The following is a 16,165-nucleotide window of genomic DNA, read 5'->3' as shown; positions in this document are numbered from 1 at the left end:
CTGCAACTTTAAAATATGGAGTTTGGTACTTGGAATGAAAAACTGAGGTCATATCAATCCTGTAAATGGATGAGGTTTACAGTGCAAGTGAGCTTATGTATATAAATAAAATATTTATTTGACAAGCATTTCAATTTAAACAACTTGTTAAACAATGCACACTTTCCTTTAAAATAAAAAGTAGGTGATGAAACTGAATAAAATATTTCTTAAAAAATTGTACTGACAAAAGTGCACTTAACATAATACTAATGAATTTGAAATTTAGATGATCATCATCAGCAGTTGTAATCAAATAAATGAAACATGGTTCTGTCATCAATGCAGTATTGTGCGTTTGTTTTCATACCACCACTTGGTAAGATTTAGTGAGATAACGCGGTGGATTAGTATATTGCAAGTAACTTAATAAATGTATGCAAAACTAAGCGACAGTATGTATTTAAAATACATGTTGGAGATATGCAACTGTATTCTTCTTAAAGTTTGGTCGCTTCAACAAAATCACCACATGTCGGGTCACAGTGTACAAATCCAGACTTGTCGGCTCCCGCGTAGAAATCTGATACACCGTTTTCTGAAGCCTGGGTAATGGAGAGGTACACGTTGACATGAATCTTTCTTTTCAATAATACTCATATTTTAAAAAAAATATATTGAAAAAAGAAGGAAGCTCTACCTGTGATTTACTGCTGCATCTGAAACACACCAAGTTGCTTTTCCGCACAAATAGTTGGGAGTTTAGCTTGCCTTGCTTGCAGCCACCTATAAACGACAAGAGGGAAATTACTGCAGTGTTTTATGCGTTGCTTTTATGCCACAGTGGAGGTGGTGGTCCTCACCTGTCATCACGCTCACCAAGAGGCCCATCACGATGGTGGTCAGTGTACCCAGGAAGGCGATGTAGAGGTAGGACAGAGAGTACCACAAGTCTGCCAAAGGAGGCCTCACACTGATACACACACACAGGAAATTTTATCGATTGTCATATACCGATGATCATAGACAGTATTGTGCGCATCGTATAATTATAAAGCAGCCTCTAATAAACCTGGGTTGGGTTCTAGGTGAATTTTTATTGTCGCCAACTGTCAGAGTTAATCTGTTTTACTGGTTATCAATTAACTGCGCTGAAAATACAGTGGTGCCTTGAACTCAAGAGTTTGATTCTTTGCGTGACCATGCTTGTAACTCAAACCACTCTAGCTCAACTTTCCCCATTGGAATGAATGGCAATACTATTAATGCTTCTTGTCCCCCAAAAACTCAAAAAAATTTTGTTATATGTTTTTAGGAGAAAAAATGAACCTCTGTTGAAAACCATATGAGAGTATAAATACATATTTGTTCCCCCTGAAGTGTAATATTCAAAGAAAGCCTCGACATGCTTTGAACTGACTGCATGCGCTGTCATTGGTTAAATCCACGTCACATGATTTACGGAACCTATTTTGGTCGGTTTTTGGCCTTTTGTAAGTGGATTTTTGGGGAAAATTATTTGTTATGCGAGTTTGGGCCATTCCACTCGTCCCGGACAAACCTGAAAACCCCAGAAAGACGATGCCAGTGGAGGTAAAAACCCTTTATTAATCGCATTAATTTAACAAAATCCATCATCATCACTTAAAACACATGAATGAATTTATTTATGTATTTATTTATTTAGAAAAACATCCCACCCCTGCCACCTTCTGATGACAGCCTCGGACACAAAAGTGTGTTGTCTTAAAAATTGTACTGTAGCCTATTCCACTAAGACACGAGGCCTTGTTCGGCTGAATCTTTTTCTCTTTTTTTTTTATTGCCACTTCCAATTGAAGTTTGCTGTCAAACTAAAGATGAAACAAAGACAATTACAACTATTTTTTTTAATTCCAAACAATGACAGCTTTGCAGTATGTTTAGCTTAATGCTAACAAACAATGGTTTTATAGCCCTTCAAGCAATGGATAGATGATAGCGGATAATATAACAATATTCCCAGGCATATATTCTTTTTTTCTGCAAAATACTACTATATTACTGTCTTACTAAATAGGCGTGACCATCTCCTTGTACGTCTGTATTTATGTATGTATGTATGTATTATACTGCCCCCATGTGGTCAATGCGCACACACCAGAAGGAGCAGCACAATGTCCATTGATTTGAAGCTAGAAAATGTGGCATTAGCTGTTTAATTCTTTGCATTCTACAAATGAATAAATTATCATTCATGTATGTTTTCATAGACTACAATACAGCTAGTGTTCCCTTGCGAGATTGCGGTACACCTCTTGCATATTCAGTGTATTGCAGATTTTTTTCACAGTCATATAACACATAATTCGCCATATCATGTGATTTTAAGTGTATGCTGTAATTTCTTTAGGTAAAATAAACCCGTCCTAGCCTCAAACATTAAAGCTAAAAAAAAGAAAAAGAACAATTCATTAAAACAGGAGTGTGGGGAAGATTAATAAGAGTCTCGCGAGGTTCATACTGCTTTAAAATATGTATAAATAATCAAAAAAATATGTGTTCGCTACTTCACAGAGTCCAGAACCTAACCCCCGTGATAAATGAGGGATTACTGTATTATAGAGCACTGTTTCTCTTATTAAAAAACACATTACAAAATATTTTGTTGTTTTTTTGGGGGGAGGCTGGAACATTATCAGTTTTACTCTCCATTAGTTAACTTCTCTTTGTACTTGTATGACAGGAATGCTACTTGTCTCAAATGACTCACTCGGGTTGCGGCGTGTGTGTGACTGGAGTGGTCCAGGACGCTGCTGTGGTCGTGTTGTACTGGAGTGTGCTGTTGCAACCCGCGGTGCTGACCGGCAGAGGGTTTGTCTTTGCTGTCGTCGGCGGGTAGATCTGTCCTCCGATCCACACCCACAGTGTCAACGCCAGGCTCAGAACCATTCCTGAAAAGCCTCCCTGCAAAGTCAACAAACGGGCGGTGAAATGGTCTTCGCTTGCGTCAGACTAGTTGCGGTAGCAGGTGCGTGTCAATGCTTGTTTTTGGCACTACTCACAATTGAGTTGGCTGCGGGGAAAAGCATGCCTAATAGGTAAAGCCCCAAAAGTGGGGCGCTCAGCATGCCAAATATGGAGAGAGCTGCCTGTGGACAGATCACTGTCAGGACACTTCTCAACTCACTGTAGAGCACAAATGTAATAAGTGAGTGAGTGCCCATCAGGTTTACCTGCAGAATGCTTCCCAACTGTGAAGCGACTCCAGCCATCCCAATGCACACAGCGCCAAAGAACACACCTCATTGAGAAAATAATGGATTTAAGTTAAAGGAGGCATAATATGCCTCCCCATAATCCCCATAATTTAAAAGAGGTCTCTGACATTATTTTGTCAAAATTCACACAGGATAAAGAATTACATCACACTTACCATCCATTTGTCACACTCTGGTTCAAATCAAGAGATTTCAGTGGGTGGTTGTCTCATAAATGTCCAGGATGCTTTTTTGTTACCATGACAACTAGTCACTGAGCAAGTTAAGAAGAGAGCCTTCTCAGTGTTTCCAACTTGTTACAATTAGCAACTTTTAGCGACTTTTCCCCAACAAATCTACTTTGGTCTTTCACATTTTAAAAGTCGTTTCAGATGTTAAAAATGGGTACATGTGAACGGTATGATCCAGGAAGTGTCAGGCCTGCAATTATACAGTAAACGGTTAAAACGCCTTAACCACATACTGTAGATATGTCAGACATGAAGACAGATGTGACTTATCTACCCCTGCAGCTCACATACTTCATTTATAGATACTGTACACAGTACAAGTACTGTATATGAAGCCGCATCTTTCTTGCCACCCTTCCAAAGAACTGGAAGATTAGAATGTTGTCAATGCAACATCCTTTGTTTGTTTGTTTTTAGGTTACTGGCATCAATCAGTATGTAATCTTCTGATATTATCGTTGCTCGGTGAGTAAATTATTATTATTTTTAATATAATTGCTATCATGTAAACATAACTGTGCAGTTCATGAACTCATATTCTTATATTTTTAAATCAGTCAGCAAGGCTGTTCTCATTAGAATCGGGACATATTTATACAGAAAACAACTAGGTTAACATTTTTTTTTAAAATGTAATTATTATAATACAATTAACCATTGCACCTTTTTATTGATACTTACTGAGCCCCATGTTCATCCAGGACGTCTGCTTCACTGTGAGGTTTTTGAACATGAAACGAATGAAGTCTTCCATGGTGACGGCAACGAGACCATTGATGCTGGAAGACACTGTGCTGAAAAACATACACACACATCATCGAGCATATTAATGATAGTTTGAATATTTCACGCTACTTATTTGTTGAGCAGTTCAATACATAGTTTATTGTTCCTTTCCGATTTAGACACACCTACACAATAATGTGCCTTTACTACATAAGATGCAGTAATAATGCTCAGTTGTCAGAAATGTGTATCATCCAGAGAGTGGTTTAGCAAGTGCATGTTCAAATCCATACCTCTCTGACAGTGACATTCAAAATGGAGCATTCTTTCTTAGTAAAGGAGGAATTCTTGTGTCATGATGGGTCATTATTTGATAATAATATGGAAAAGGGTGCTTTTTTTTTTAAGCATGTGAGTCAGTATGATACCATTGGAACTGTCCAACCCCCAGAATCATACTGGCACCACCTGTCTGTTCCTCATCCGCCCTTAACCAGAAAATAGCCCGCTAACTAACAAGCAGATGGCCAAACTAAAAAAGCACTGTTTCGTCATTTGTTATTTGTTATTTCTTGGTGGAGATCTGAGCTCTGCTTAGGTGCATTCAGATTTTTATCAAACAACAAATGTAATGGTGGACTAAGATTTGTGCACAGTAGTACCATGTGAAGACAATATATAATTCCTGAGCATACATTTTCCTACATTGATGGATTGGTTTTAGCGTGTTACTGTAAATAAATTAAAGTTGAAGAATTTCAAGGTGGCCCTTTCAATGCATTTCTCTCCTCTTAGCCTCACCTCAGGGTCCCGCTGTATGCAGCAGCCACAAACAAACCAGGGATTCCAGGGTAGACGGCCAAGATGTCCATGACGAGGTAAGGGAGCAACTAATTTTGCAAAGACAATATTATTCAATGCACAGGCGGCTGTGCGATGTGGTTGTGAAGTCGTGGCTACCTGGTCGGTGGAACCGACATCACCGTTGGTGAACGGGTCGCAGTTCTTGTAAATGGAGAACATGGTGAGGCCAGACAACATGGCCAGACTCAGAGTCACACACAAGCCCGCCATGTTCACATACAGAGACCTGGAAGTGGCGAAAAAGAGGAGCTCTCAGGGCATGTAGCCTGCTTCAATAATAATAATGATGTAAAAAAAAAATTTAAAGTAAGGTGCAAGAATGCTCACATCTTGGCATGGCGCAGTGTTTTGCAGGAAATGTAACGCTGCACCTGGGACTGGTTGATAGAGTAGACTGACATCCATGTCACACTACCACCAATAAGGATGCTCCAGAAAGTATGTCGTTTCAGGGGATCGGGGTCAAAGCTGAGGAAGATCCAAATTAAAAGACAGCTTAGACGTGAAAACTATTTTTTATTTAGCCTACAGGGAGTTTTCGCTTTGCGAGTTCCATTCCGAAGAATTTGTAGGCCGTAAATATGAAAAAATCAAATGAAAAACAGTGGGTACGGCAATAACTGAGCATGCCTTCTTGTCCCGTCTGCATATCCTTACGCTGCTGCACAAACTAGTTCATTGCGTGCCATTCTTAAACCTCGAAAACTAATAATTACAGTAAATACACGATTTGCCTGAAAAACACTTGTCAGCAAAATTTTCACACCCCTGTTCAAATGCCAGGTTTTTGTAAGAAGAATGAATGAGACCAAGATAAATCATTTCAAAACCTGATTTGGGGTTAATTGGAGGCACTTTAAATGGTGGCAGGTGTGCGCTAACTCCCATTTAACATGAGTTGAATGTGACTGTTTAATTTTGAACACAGCCACATCCCAATTGTTAGACGGTGTGCACACTTATGCAACCACATTATTTCAGTCATTTATCCTTACTAACCCCCTCAAAAAGTTTTTTTATTTAGTTTTTTTTTTTTTTTTTTTTTAATGTAATTGAATTGTACAGTAATGTGGTTAAAGGCCACATTATTGGTGGATAATTATTTTATTTTTTTTACTTATTTGTACTGGTCTAATTTTCTTATATCACAAAAACCTTGAACAGGGGTGTGTTGACTTTTTATATCTACCGAATATAAGACAATGAGATGAAAAGCAGCAAGTATGGTAGTCACTGAGCGTGCCTTCCTGTGACAATGTATTCGTAGCCTCGTAATGTCCTATCATGAGACTGAGTAAACCGCATCTCCTATATACTTATGTTCTTAAATAGACAAACATATCTTTCCAATAATGATACACTACCCACTCCTCCTTACTCAAATGCCTTAAGTCTGCCCCCTTGACTGGCATCTTCCCAAATCTTGTCCAGACCTCCTTGAAGCACGGCCCCTCTCGCTATGACGGCCACAAAACCCGCAAGCATGATCACCATCTGCAGCACGTCAGTCCAAATGACCGCTTTCAAACCGCCCTGAAGACGACACCAGCACAGATGACAGACTTCAACCAAAATGAGGCTCAGAAATATTTAGGGTGCCAGTAAAAACATGTCACAGTAAACACAGAAACACGTGAGTGTGCATTACCAACCAAAGTGCAGTAGAAGATGCACACTGCCCCTGTAGCCACCAGCACTCCCCACAGATCCATTCCGGTGACTAAATAATCAGAAGGGCATATGACTGTTGTTAAGTGGAAGGATGTCACCTTTTTCCCAATTATCTCAGTTCAGTCCATGAGTTAACCGCTAAGTGCATTTCAATCTTGTTGTTAAAGGCCCTTTAAAGTGAATTCAGAATTTTGTTTCAAAATACATTATACATGTTTGACGATAGTTGGTGAAAACGTGCATAGACTGAGAACTATTTAGTAATGAATGGTGGCGATTAAGCATTAAACTGTTTAAATTCCCAAGCAAGGAGGTGACGCCGCAGACGAGCTTTGCGCCGACCCGGTGGGATATATAGCTATATTCCAGATTTTGAAGCCTCGTTTTAAAAACTTGAGGATTTTCTTAATCATTCACATATGGCAGGGTTGTTAACAACACTCTTCTCTGTGGTCTGTCAAATTAACAAGGCATTTATTTTACTTTACAGTTACTTTAACAAAGGTTTGTTCAGCGGGATACACCCATACCAATAACCAGGCCATATTTGAGCTTCCCTCCCCCCAACCCTCTGATCAAAGTCAGCAAAGGCCCGACTATCGAATGCCTCTAAAAGACTATCCTGACCGATTATCCTGTGTGTGATTATTAGAGGAGCAACTGTTGAGTGGTTGTATAACGTGTCTCGCGAGTCATTCACCACAATTGAAATGTCCAATAAAAGAGTTTTCTACTGCAATGTGGTTACCAGATAAGCTAACATTTAGCCTAGCTTTTTCTATTTCTGTTTCTACGACTACTCTTTCTTCCTCCTTGTATTTTACGGCAGTCTGGATGCCCTGTGGCACCATGCCGCCTCTCACAGGTCAGACTTGGTACTATAACTGAAATCTTGGATGGGAGAAGGGACTCAGATTATATTATTGTGTATGATGTACTCTTTTGGTCATCGAGAGTACATCATACACCAAAAGAACAGTAAGCACACACAATTTTTTTCCCTCGCCATGTGTGGGGTCTCAAACCTTTTAAAAATCGGCGTTTACCTTACGTGAACCAAAACATCAGCTTGTTGAGTTAAGTAAATACATTCTCCCAGCCACTATTTGCAGAAACACAGTACAGTTGTTGACACTCACTTAGACAATATTTAGTCACAATGCGTTTGTTTGTTTTGTCATGGTCTCAGTCAATTCCAGTTGTTCAACTTGACACCTAAGTATGAGCTTATTAGCTACCAACATAAACTCAAATTGAATGTCTCTCATTAGAGATTGAAGTTTTAAAGCTTCAAAAGTATTATTTGGATACTTACTTTGATTCAGAGCGAGAGCCGGAGCATAGATGACCAAAGCGGTGTAAAGGATCTGTTATGAGAGGCTGCCATTAGTTGATTGGATTGGAAACAACGCAAGCTTTCCATTCATATTCATGGAGGATGGAAAGAGGTTTCATGTTCCATAAAACCAGCAGGGAAAACAAAGACAGGTGTTGTTTGTCATGATGAAGAGCACAAAGATGTGTGCTTGCTCAGTTGTGTTGAGTTACCGACCGTCTGAATGGTGTACATCAAAGTCCCAAATATGCGAATGTACCAGTTGAAGCGCATCTCCAGGTACTACAATTGAAAAGGAATCATGCAAGTTAAAATCACAGATGGTCTTCGTTACAGGCGGCACGGTGTACGACTGGTTAGTACATCTGCCTCACTGTTCCGAGGACCCGGGTTCAAATCGGTGTGTGCACTTTGCATGTTCTCCCTGTGCCTCCGTGGGTTTTCCCCGGGTACTCTGGTTTCCTCCCACATCCCAAAAACATGCATTGTGGGCTAATTGAAAACTCTAAATTGCCCGTAGGTGTGAATGTGAGTGAAAATGGTTGTTTGTTTATATGCCCTGCAATTGGCTGGTGACCAGTTCAGGGTAAATTCTTTTAAAAAGCTTAAAAATTACAAACAAGCTAAAAGGTATAGTAAACTCAAACAAGGCCTTTGGGTTAAATATGGAAATTAAATGATTGCCAACCGCTTTGTTGTATTTTGTGACCGACCAGTAAAATTATTTTTTTTGTTCCTTTGATACAACATTAGAATTCTACTCCTCTTACTTCATAGGCGCTGGTGATCCCCAGCCGGTAGAAGAGAGGCACAAAGATCTCAGCAGTGATGGTTGACATGATGACGTAGCTGATGCCAAAGAGCCAGAAGGACGTTCCGTACAAGTACGCCTCGACCGGCGTGCCAATGACGGTGACGCCGGACATGAAGCTGGCCGTGAGCGACATGGCCACGGGTACCGCTGTCATCTGCCGCCCGCCCAGAAAGAACTCGGCGCTGCTGGCTTCCTTGCGTCCACGGAAGGCCTGAAAGAGGCCAATGCCAGCGGCGCCCACAATCGTACCCGCAAACACAACATAGTCCCACACGGAGAACGTGGCCACAGGACCACCCGTGCCAACCATGGTGAGTTCAGCTGCAGAAGATGCCTTGTGCTTGGCTCTTTAGCGTGGAATACCTCAAAATATTCCACTTGTGCATACAATGAGATCACAAAAAGTAGTAATAAGAGAAAAAAATCCTATCCAAGCTCAATGAAAACATAAACACACGTAGGGTGTAGCGACCAGCACTGATTTAAACTGACACTCCTCTGCCTGGCAATCTGCAAGAGCCTCCTGAAGACCATAAAGATTTTTTCACTTTGTTAATAATCTATCAAGGACAACCGATGGCTTTGTTTTGTCATCATCTAAAGCGATTATAAAGAAATAAAAAAGACCTGATGGTGTATCTGCTGTTGTTGTTCTGATGTAAAAAAAAAAAGAAAAAAAAGATACACCCTCACTGAGACATTTCCCATCAGTTGTCGATGAGCAGCTTCAGGTTGCGTACTATCTGTTGCTCATCTAAGAAGGCAGCTGCCTCACAAAAATGATCACATCAGACAGTTACGTATGATTTAATGCCATATATATTGGTAATTTTCAATACTCAAAAAATTTACAGTGAAGCATTTTTTAACGTGATGGGAAAAGATAAAGGGATGTTTGTGTCATTTCAAGAAATTACATCTACAATGTGCAATATATACAGTAGCAGGCATTTCCTGGGTGATTTACTTCAAATTTCAATGAGCTCATCAGGTTCCATAAATGCTAAACGTTAACTTTAACTATCTATCACGTTAATGTTTGCTGACTGACCGTGTAAGAGGGCTGCATGGCTGCGACGAGGTTGCCATGTGCGGCGTGAAATACTATGGTAGATCACTTGACAAACACATTTGTCTTCATGGATTAATGTCAGAATAACTCGAGTGCCTTTGGTGTCGTCAGAATCATTCAGTCATCATTTAAATGAAGCACAAAAATGAAACTCCGAGGTCTTATTATAAGTGCCCACACATTTGCACACATACCCGTCCAATGATAGGTTTTATTCTCAACAACAAGTTACTTGATAAAACATTTTGCATGTGTCCCTGAAATTGCTGTCCACCCTGTCTTTGTGGGGTAACTGCCCCTTTAAGAAATCCTAAAATATTTCCAGTCAAATTACGACCAGCATTTTGTCTTTCTTTCATGGAGGCAGAAATAGTGGAGAGTTGCAGAATAAATAATTACACTTGTGTTTCGTAATTTTCAGTACATGATATGTAGTTGGATGTTGTCAAGCTTAACAGTCCACTCTGTCATAGTGGAATATCAATTGATTAAAAAAAATTTTAAAAAAAACTTGAAAAAAAATCTAATTACCTTTGTTAACATTACACAGTTAGCTTACTAACTGAATCATATTGCTTAGTGAAGGTCCACCATGTGCTCATCAAATGCTAAAATTAGCCAAAAATGTCAGCCCTGTCATTGCCCACCCTGTAACCAAGCTCATACTGTATGTTTTGCTGTTTATTGTCTGTTAGCGGTTTACATGACAAAACATCTATTACAAACCATATGAAGTTCACTGGTAAACTCTCAAAGGCTTCTAATCGTTACATTGACTCCCTTGTGTTTCCTATTGACTCTCAACTGGACAATAAAAGGACAGTTTAAAAACATAATTATCAGGTAAGGCAAACCACATGCGTCGACTGTCTTCCGACAATCATTCAACTAAAGGCTAGATAAGGACTTGCAGGTAACTTTGACTATATAGAGTGCAGGAAGTTTTAAAAGTTTATAATACCATTTTGTTGTGTTTTTAAATGTGTTATCGCTCCCAAGACGCGATAACACATTTAAGAGTGTGGCAACTTTGTGGACCATTCACAATGCTGTTTTACTGAGTACAGAAAACTACAAGAATAGTTTGTGTGAAGACACTTTTTCCTGGTTAATGTTTACACAAATGTAAGACAGATTATGGTATCTTTGGAAAACAGTGTAACTTAGTTTCATATTTGAGAGGCTCACAAGAAATATGCAGTCCCTCGGGGCAAAACCGAAAAGTATGGGGCCTCTAGTGCAGTGTTTCCCAACGTTTCTTGAGCCAAGGCACATAAAGTACATTTTGCGTTTGAAAAATCTCACGCCACTCCACCAAAACAAAAATGCCACAAAGGGTACAGTATATACTGAAGTAATGAAGATCTTGTCTCAATTTACTAACAAATCTTCAGTAAGTTGAACATAAGTATAAGATGTTTAAAGATAATATTTTATGAACGTCAACAGATACACACAGGTTAAACGTATCTTCTGCCATCTAGTGGAGAAGTCTAGAATTGTTCTGCCTTTTATTATACGTCGCTGGCAAAGATAGCTGAAAGAGCATTATTTGCAGTAAATAAATTTGGATTTTCTGACAAATTAAGTGAAATTGGATCATTTCCCGCAGCACACCTGATGATTTCTCACGACATAGCTCTGGTCAACACACAAAGAAACCATCGGAGATTATTTTGACCAGATATTGATGGAAAATAATAAGTAATTCATGTCATCACTGTAATGGCCTTGTTTCTCAGGGGTTCAGTTTGATCACAGATTGGAGATAAAAGGTAAACAAGACAACAGACAATACATTATGTACAAAAATGCACTGAGTATATAAGTAGCTCAGGGATTCTTATTCACAGCATCACCAGGCTTCACTCCAGCAGGTGACGCAGAAGAGAACAAATAAGAAAATGCTAAATGACATACTTTAATAGTTTCTTTCTTTGCTAGGTGCCCCTGACGACCCGGAACCCGGCCGAACATGAACGCTGTCGTGTTCACCTGCTGCCTCCTCTTGCTGCTTTGCAGCTCGGCGGCACCGATGTGCATCGCCTCCGATTACACGTTGTACGTGGAGAAGCCCGAGTGTGACTTCTGCGTGGCCATCAACACCACCATTTGCATGGGATTTTGCTACTCCAAGGTGCGTACTGTACACCCTCGACAACCAGAATGTAGAATATCTTGCCCTTTACGAAGATAAATACAACTGAATTCAGAGTTATGCTTTATTGTGTAAAAATGGATTGAAGATTGAAACAGCGCACAATCTCAAAATGTAAACGAATATACAATTATGCATTGGACCTTAATCCAGATCTGCACCCAAATAGAACTTCTTCCTCGGCCCGTCCCACTAGCCTTCAACTAAAGTGGGGTACACACATACGATTTAACATTTTCAACAAGAGGAACAATTTGTCAGCGTTGTTACTGCTCTTAAAGTGCCATATTCTCCTGTGTGCTTAAGTGAGAAAAGGCGCACAACTACAAGTTTTTCTAGTCGCGCGGATTGTCACATCCACTTAAGTCTATGATTCACACAATCTGGGTGGAGCAATCCTAAAATTTGGGCACTCAAATTCGGCCTTCAGCGTATTCTACCGTCTACTGAAGCAATGTTGCTCTTACGTGCTTCATGGGCTGCAAATAGTCGAGCGCAACATTATATGAAATGTAAAGTTTGGATGCAGTGACACTTTACTTCACACTTACCAATAACATTGAAAAGGACACTTCCAGAAATCTATCAGTTGTATTTTTATTTAACAGAGGACCCCCACATATTTGCGGTTCTACATTTGCAGGTTTACCTATATGCGGATTTTCATGGACTTATCCCCCGGTATTTGCAGAAACCCTTGCTTATTTTTGCGTTTTTTTAAACTCAATCTCCCTCTTATTTACATTTTTTACGGGGGAACATTTGGGGGGGAAAAGTTGTTGCTTTTTCATGACAGTTGCAATAAGTGTCAATTATTTGCAGATTTTACCTAGTTGTGACTAGCTGGGGTCCGCCGTTATAGTGCCATTGTCACAAAGTTTCTTTTATTTTTTGAAATTTTCTTTCTTTCTCATATAGTTGACATACACCTATACATTGACTTGAAGGTTGTTCATGGTAGAAAAAAGGAGATTGCGACAATGGCACAACGAACACAACCGCGCATTAATCAGCCGCATTTGGACATCTTGGGTTTCACAATGCTGCGATTGGCTGGCAACCAGTTCAGGGTGTACCCCGCCTCCTGCCCGATGACAGCTGGGATAGGCTCCAGCACGCCCGCGGCCCTAGTGAGGAGAAGCGGCTCAGAAAATGGATGGATGGATGGGTTTCACAATGTATTCAACGACTTTGTCTTACTTTTATTGGCTTTATTTCATAAAAATATATACTGCATGCATACATTATGCATCACTTTATTTCTATAAATCTCTGCAAGTGATTACATTTTCAAATGATCACTTCTACAAGATTCCAAGGAAATCAAAATGTCCCGTCACTGGTGCAATACAATGCCAAAGTCTATGCAAAAAGCTTTTGTTTGAAATACCTTTATCATAGCTTTCAAGTTGACATAATCAAACAGCAAATAGGAGGATAGAGCAATAACAAAAAAATGCTACCAATTTCACCAAAACTTGGAGTCGAAGAAAATGCCATTACATTTTGGTAAGGATGTTGGCAAAGGTGCGACTGCGTGTATTGGAACTTACGGAGAAGTTGTGCATGGTACTCTGCAAGCATCATTTTCATTTTGAAATGTTTCCATGTTTAACATACGCTGTGGTGCTGTTTTGTGTATCAACGCTATGCTGCTTGTGTATGGTGAGCAGGACAGCAACATCAGAGACATATTCGGCTCGCGCTTCGTGATCCAGACAGGCTGTACCTACGACAGGGTGGAGTACCGCACGACCCAGCTGCCCGGATGTCCCGGACCTGCCAGCGCCTCCTTCACTTACCCGGTAGCCCTCAGCTGCCACTGTGGAGCCTGCCGGACCGACACCGACGAGTGTGCCCACAGGGCGGACGCGGGCGGCTCTGCATGCACCAAACCGGTCCGACACATGTACCCATACTCTGGCGACTACATGCTCCCCTTCTGAATCCGTTGTGTGTATGCCATCGCATCCGGCCTGCTTTGTTACACCTGTATCAGTGAAGGCTTGTGAGCCTCATTTGTGTCAGAGTCACTGACCTCATTCATCCCCAATGTACACAGATGTGTTTGTTGTACTCCCAGGCTGATTATGTGCACTCGATTAAAGCCTCTAAATAGCCTGTGTCCCAGCTAAGCCGTGCTTTACTTAATCACATCCGGTTCTGCTTTCTGTTTACTTCTTATACACAAGGCCCACTAAACTTTCCACAATGTCACCTTGGAGACTATATTTGCCTTGACTGCGAGGCACACGAACACGAAAGCTGTTGTTATGGGTGCAGGGTTGACCCTCTCAAAAATCCTTGACTGATAGGGCCCAATGTCACCAATACTGTTCATTTCAGAACTATTGGACAGTGATAGCGTTTAAACAGTACTAGAAAGAATTGGAAATAAGATGTGATTGAATCGTAGACTTAAGACCCTATAAAGTGAAAATAAATGTCTTGGAAATTTGACACGCCACAGAAGTGTTGTTAAAAAGCCCTGCCAAATTTGAATGATTCAAAAGATCACAAGTGCAGGGACCTGTGCTTACATGGGTTTTCTCCGGATACTCCGGCAATCATTAAAACTCCACACAGGAAGGTCGGAGCCCGGATTCAAACCCCCAACCTGAGAACTGTATGACGGATGTACTGACCACCTGTTTGGTGTTCGTTCATTCAACTCCATTTTCAAAAGGGGTTTAAAAATGTTTGCAATAGCTCAACAAAATGAAAAGTTACGGCAATTTTGGTAATTTTGGTAAATTAAGTAGACGCACATGATTTGCATTATTTAGTGGGCCACATTAAATCATGTGGCAGGCCGGATTTGTCCCGGCCTTTGAGTTTGACACCTGTGCTCTATAGGGTTTTGATCAGGACACTCATTTGGCCAATGAAGGATAAACGGGGATCTCAGTTGGCAGTGACGCAACCCAAATTTGTACATTGTCGGAAGACATAAAGTCATAACAGCAGTAAATATTCGTAAGAAAAACACTTCCAGGTCAGAAAGGTCAATAAAAAAATCGAATGATAGACAGTAAGTTAGGCTTGTAGCTGACCGCATATTCTTACACAGCTGCACAAACAAGTTCAATGTGTGCCATTTTTAACCTTGAAATATCATACGGTATGTCAGGACTGTCATAAACTTTTAAACATTACTTTGTCTTCAAAAGTCTTAAAAATTGCCTTTTTAAGCTTAAACTTTGCATTTAAACACACCAGGGGTTTCTTCTAAATCCATTGTGTTGGTGCATTTAGGCCAAATTGTCAACAGTCCACTCCACTGACACAGTAAAACTGTTCCGGCATAAAAGGGAAACAGATCCTCCATTCTGCTTGACCTAACAGCCAAACAGGACACACACACACACACACACACACACACACACAAAATGCACCAGTTCAAACACTACTGCATTCCTTTTCGTTGACACACCTTTCCAATGTCAGTCTGCAGAAGAAAAAAAGAACGCCTTTTTTTCACATCAAGACTCAGCTCTCTACCTGCACCTCCTCCGTAACGTGCTGTCTGTAGCAGCCCTCATCCTACAGGGGCTTTTGGGAAGACAGCTGGAATGTATTAATAGCACGGCCACTCAAGAGTGGGAGAATGCATGATGTCAATCGATGACATCGCTCCCTTCATGTGATGTCCACCTTGTTATCTTTGTGATCCCTACTGTTCCCGGCACACCTCTGACAAGGGCTCATGTTCTTGGTTTAAAGACGATGACGCAAGGGGAAAGATATTCTAGGGAAGGTTCATTGAAAACACTGATGCAAAATCCACGGTAGCTCTCAGGAGGCCTGTGTAAACCTGATGGCCTTAAAAGAGGTTTTGTAAAGAAAAATGTGGGGCGGCGTCCTTGTGGAATCTGCTGCCGTCAGCCGAGTCGTGCGGGCCTGATCTGTGATTCACATGCAATTCAGTCATCCATTTGAAAAAAACAACATGCAGTTTGGTCAGTATTGCATTTACACAACAACAGAAAAACAATTTCATTGTACAGCCATACCATGGACTAATGGGCCCCAGACATCTTGCTTCTCAAGGGCGG

The 16,165-nt window shown here is 40.6% G+C and overlaps 2 protein-coding genes across 5 annotated transcripts; one reads left to right on the top strand and one right to left on the bottom strand.

The window, feature by feature from the left end:
* Positions 1–93: 93 nt before the first annotated feature.
* On the bottom strand, positions 94–9,406 carry slc5a8l (solute carrier family 5 member 8, like). 3 transcript variants are annotated; one of them, XM_061785204.1, is made up of 15 exons: positions 8,837–9,404; positions 8,283–8,348; positions 8,046–8,097; positions 6,712–6,779; positions 6,438–6,592; positions 5,387–5,527; positions 5,156–5,285; positions 4,997–5,085; positions 4,151–4,263; positions 3,195–3,262; positions 3,024–3,110; positions 2,732–2,925; positions 843–952; positions 680–765; positions 94–584 (listed from the first exon to the last, which is right to left on the bottom strand). In XM_061785204.1, exons 1-15 carry the CDS (start codon positions 9,188–9,190, stop codon positions 480–482), a joined length of 1,818 nt encoding a protein of 605 aa, XP_061641188.1. In that variant the 5' UTR covers positions 9,191–9,404; the 3' UTR covers positions 94–479. The 3 variants fall into 3 exon arrangements, with proteins under 3 accessions (XP_061641188.1, XP_061641189.1, XP_061641190.1); XM_061785205.1 differs by lacking the exon at positions 8,283–8,348 and having other exon boundaries at positions 8,837–9,405; XM_061785206.1 differs by lacking the exons at positions 3,024–3,110; positions 3,195–3,262 and having other exon boundaries at positions 8,837–9,406.
* Positions 4,991–14,235, top strand: tshba (thyroid stimulating hormone subunit beta a). 2 transcript variants are annotated; one of them, XM_061785209.1, is made up of 4 exons: positions 4,991–5,073; positions 8,844–9,191; positions 11,897–12,089; positions 13,784–14,235. In XM_061785209.1, exons 3-4 carry the CDS (start codon positions 11,928–11,930, stop codon positions 14,054–14,056), a joined length of 435 nt encoding a protein of 144 aa, XP_061641193.1. In that variant the 5' UTR covers positions 4,991–5,073; positions 8,844–9,191; positions 11,897–11,927; the 3' UTR covers positions 14,057–14,235. The 2 variants fall into 2 exon arrangements, with proteins under 2 accessions (XP_061641193.1, XP_061641194.1); XM_061785210.1 differs by lacking the exons at positions 4,991–5,073; positions 8,844–9,191 and adding an exon at positions 11,804–11,829.
* The last annotated feature ends 1,930 nt before the right edge of the window (positions 14,236–16,165 follow it).

This window comes from Phyllopteryx taeniolatus, chromosome 9 (assembly GCF_024500385.1).
Source record: "Phyllopteryx taeniolatus isolate TA_2022b chromosome 9, UOR_Ptae_1.2, whole genome shotgun sequence".
Classification (NCBI taxonomy): domain Eukaryota; kingdom Metazoa; phylum Chordata; class Actinopteri; order Syngnathiformes; family Syngnathidae; genus Phyllopteryx; species Phyllopteryx taeniolatus.
This window is presented reverse-complemented; position numbering and strand designations above follow the sequence as displayed.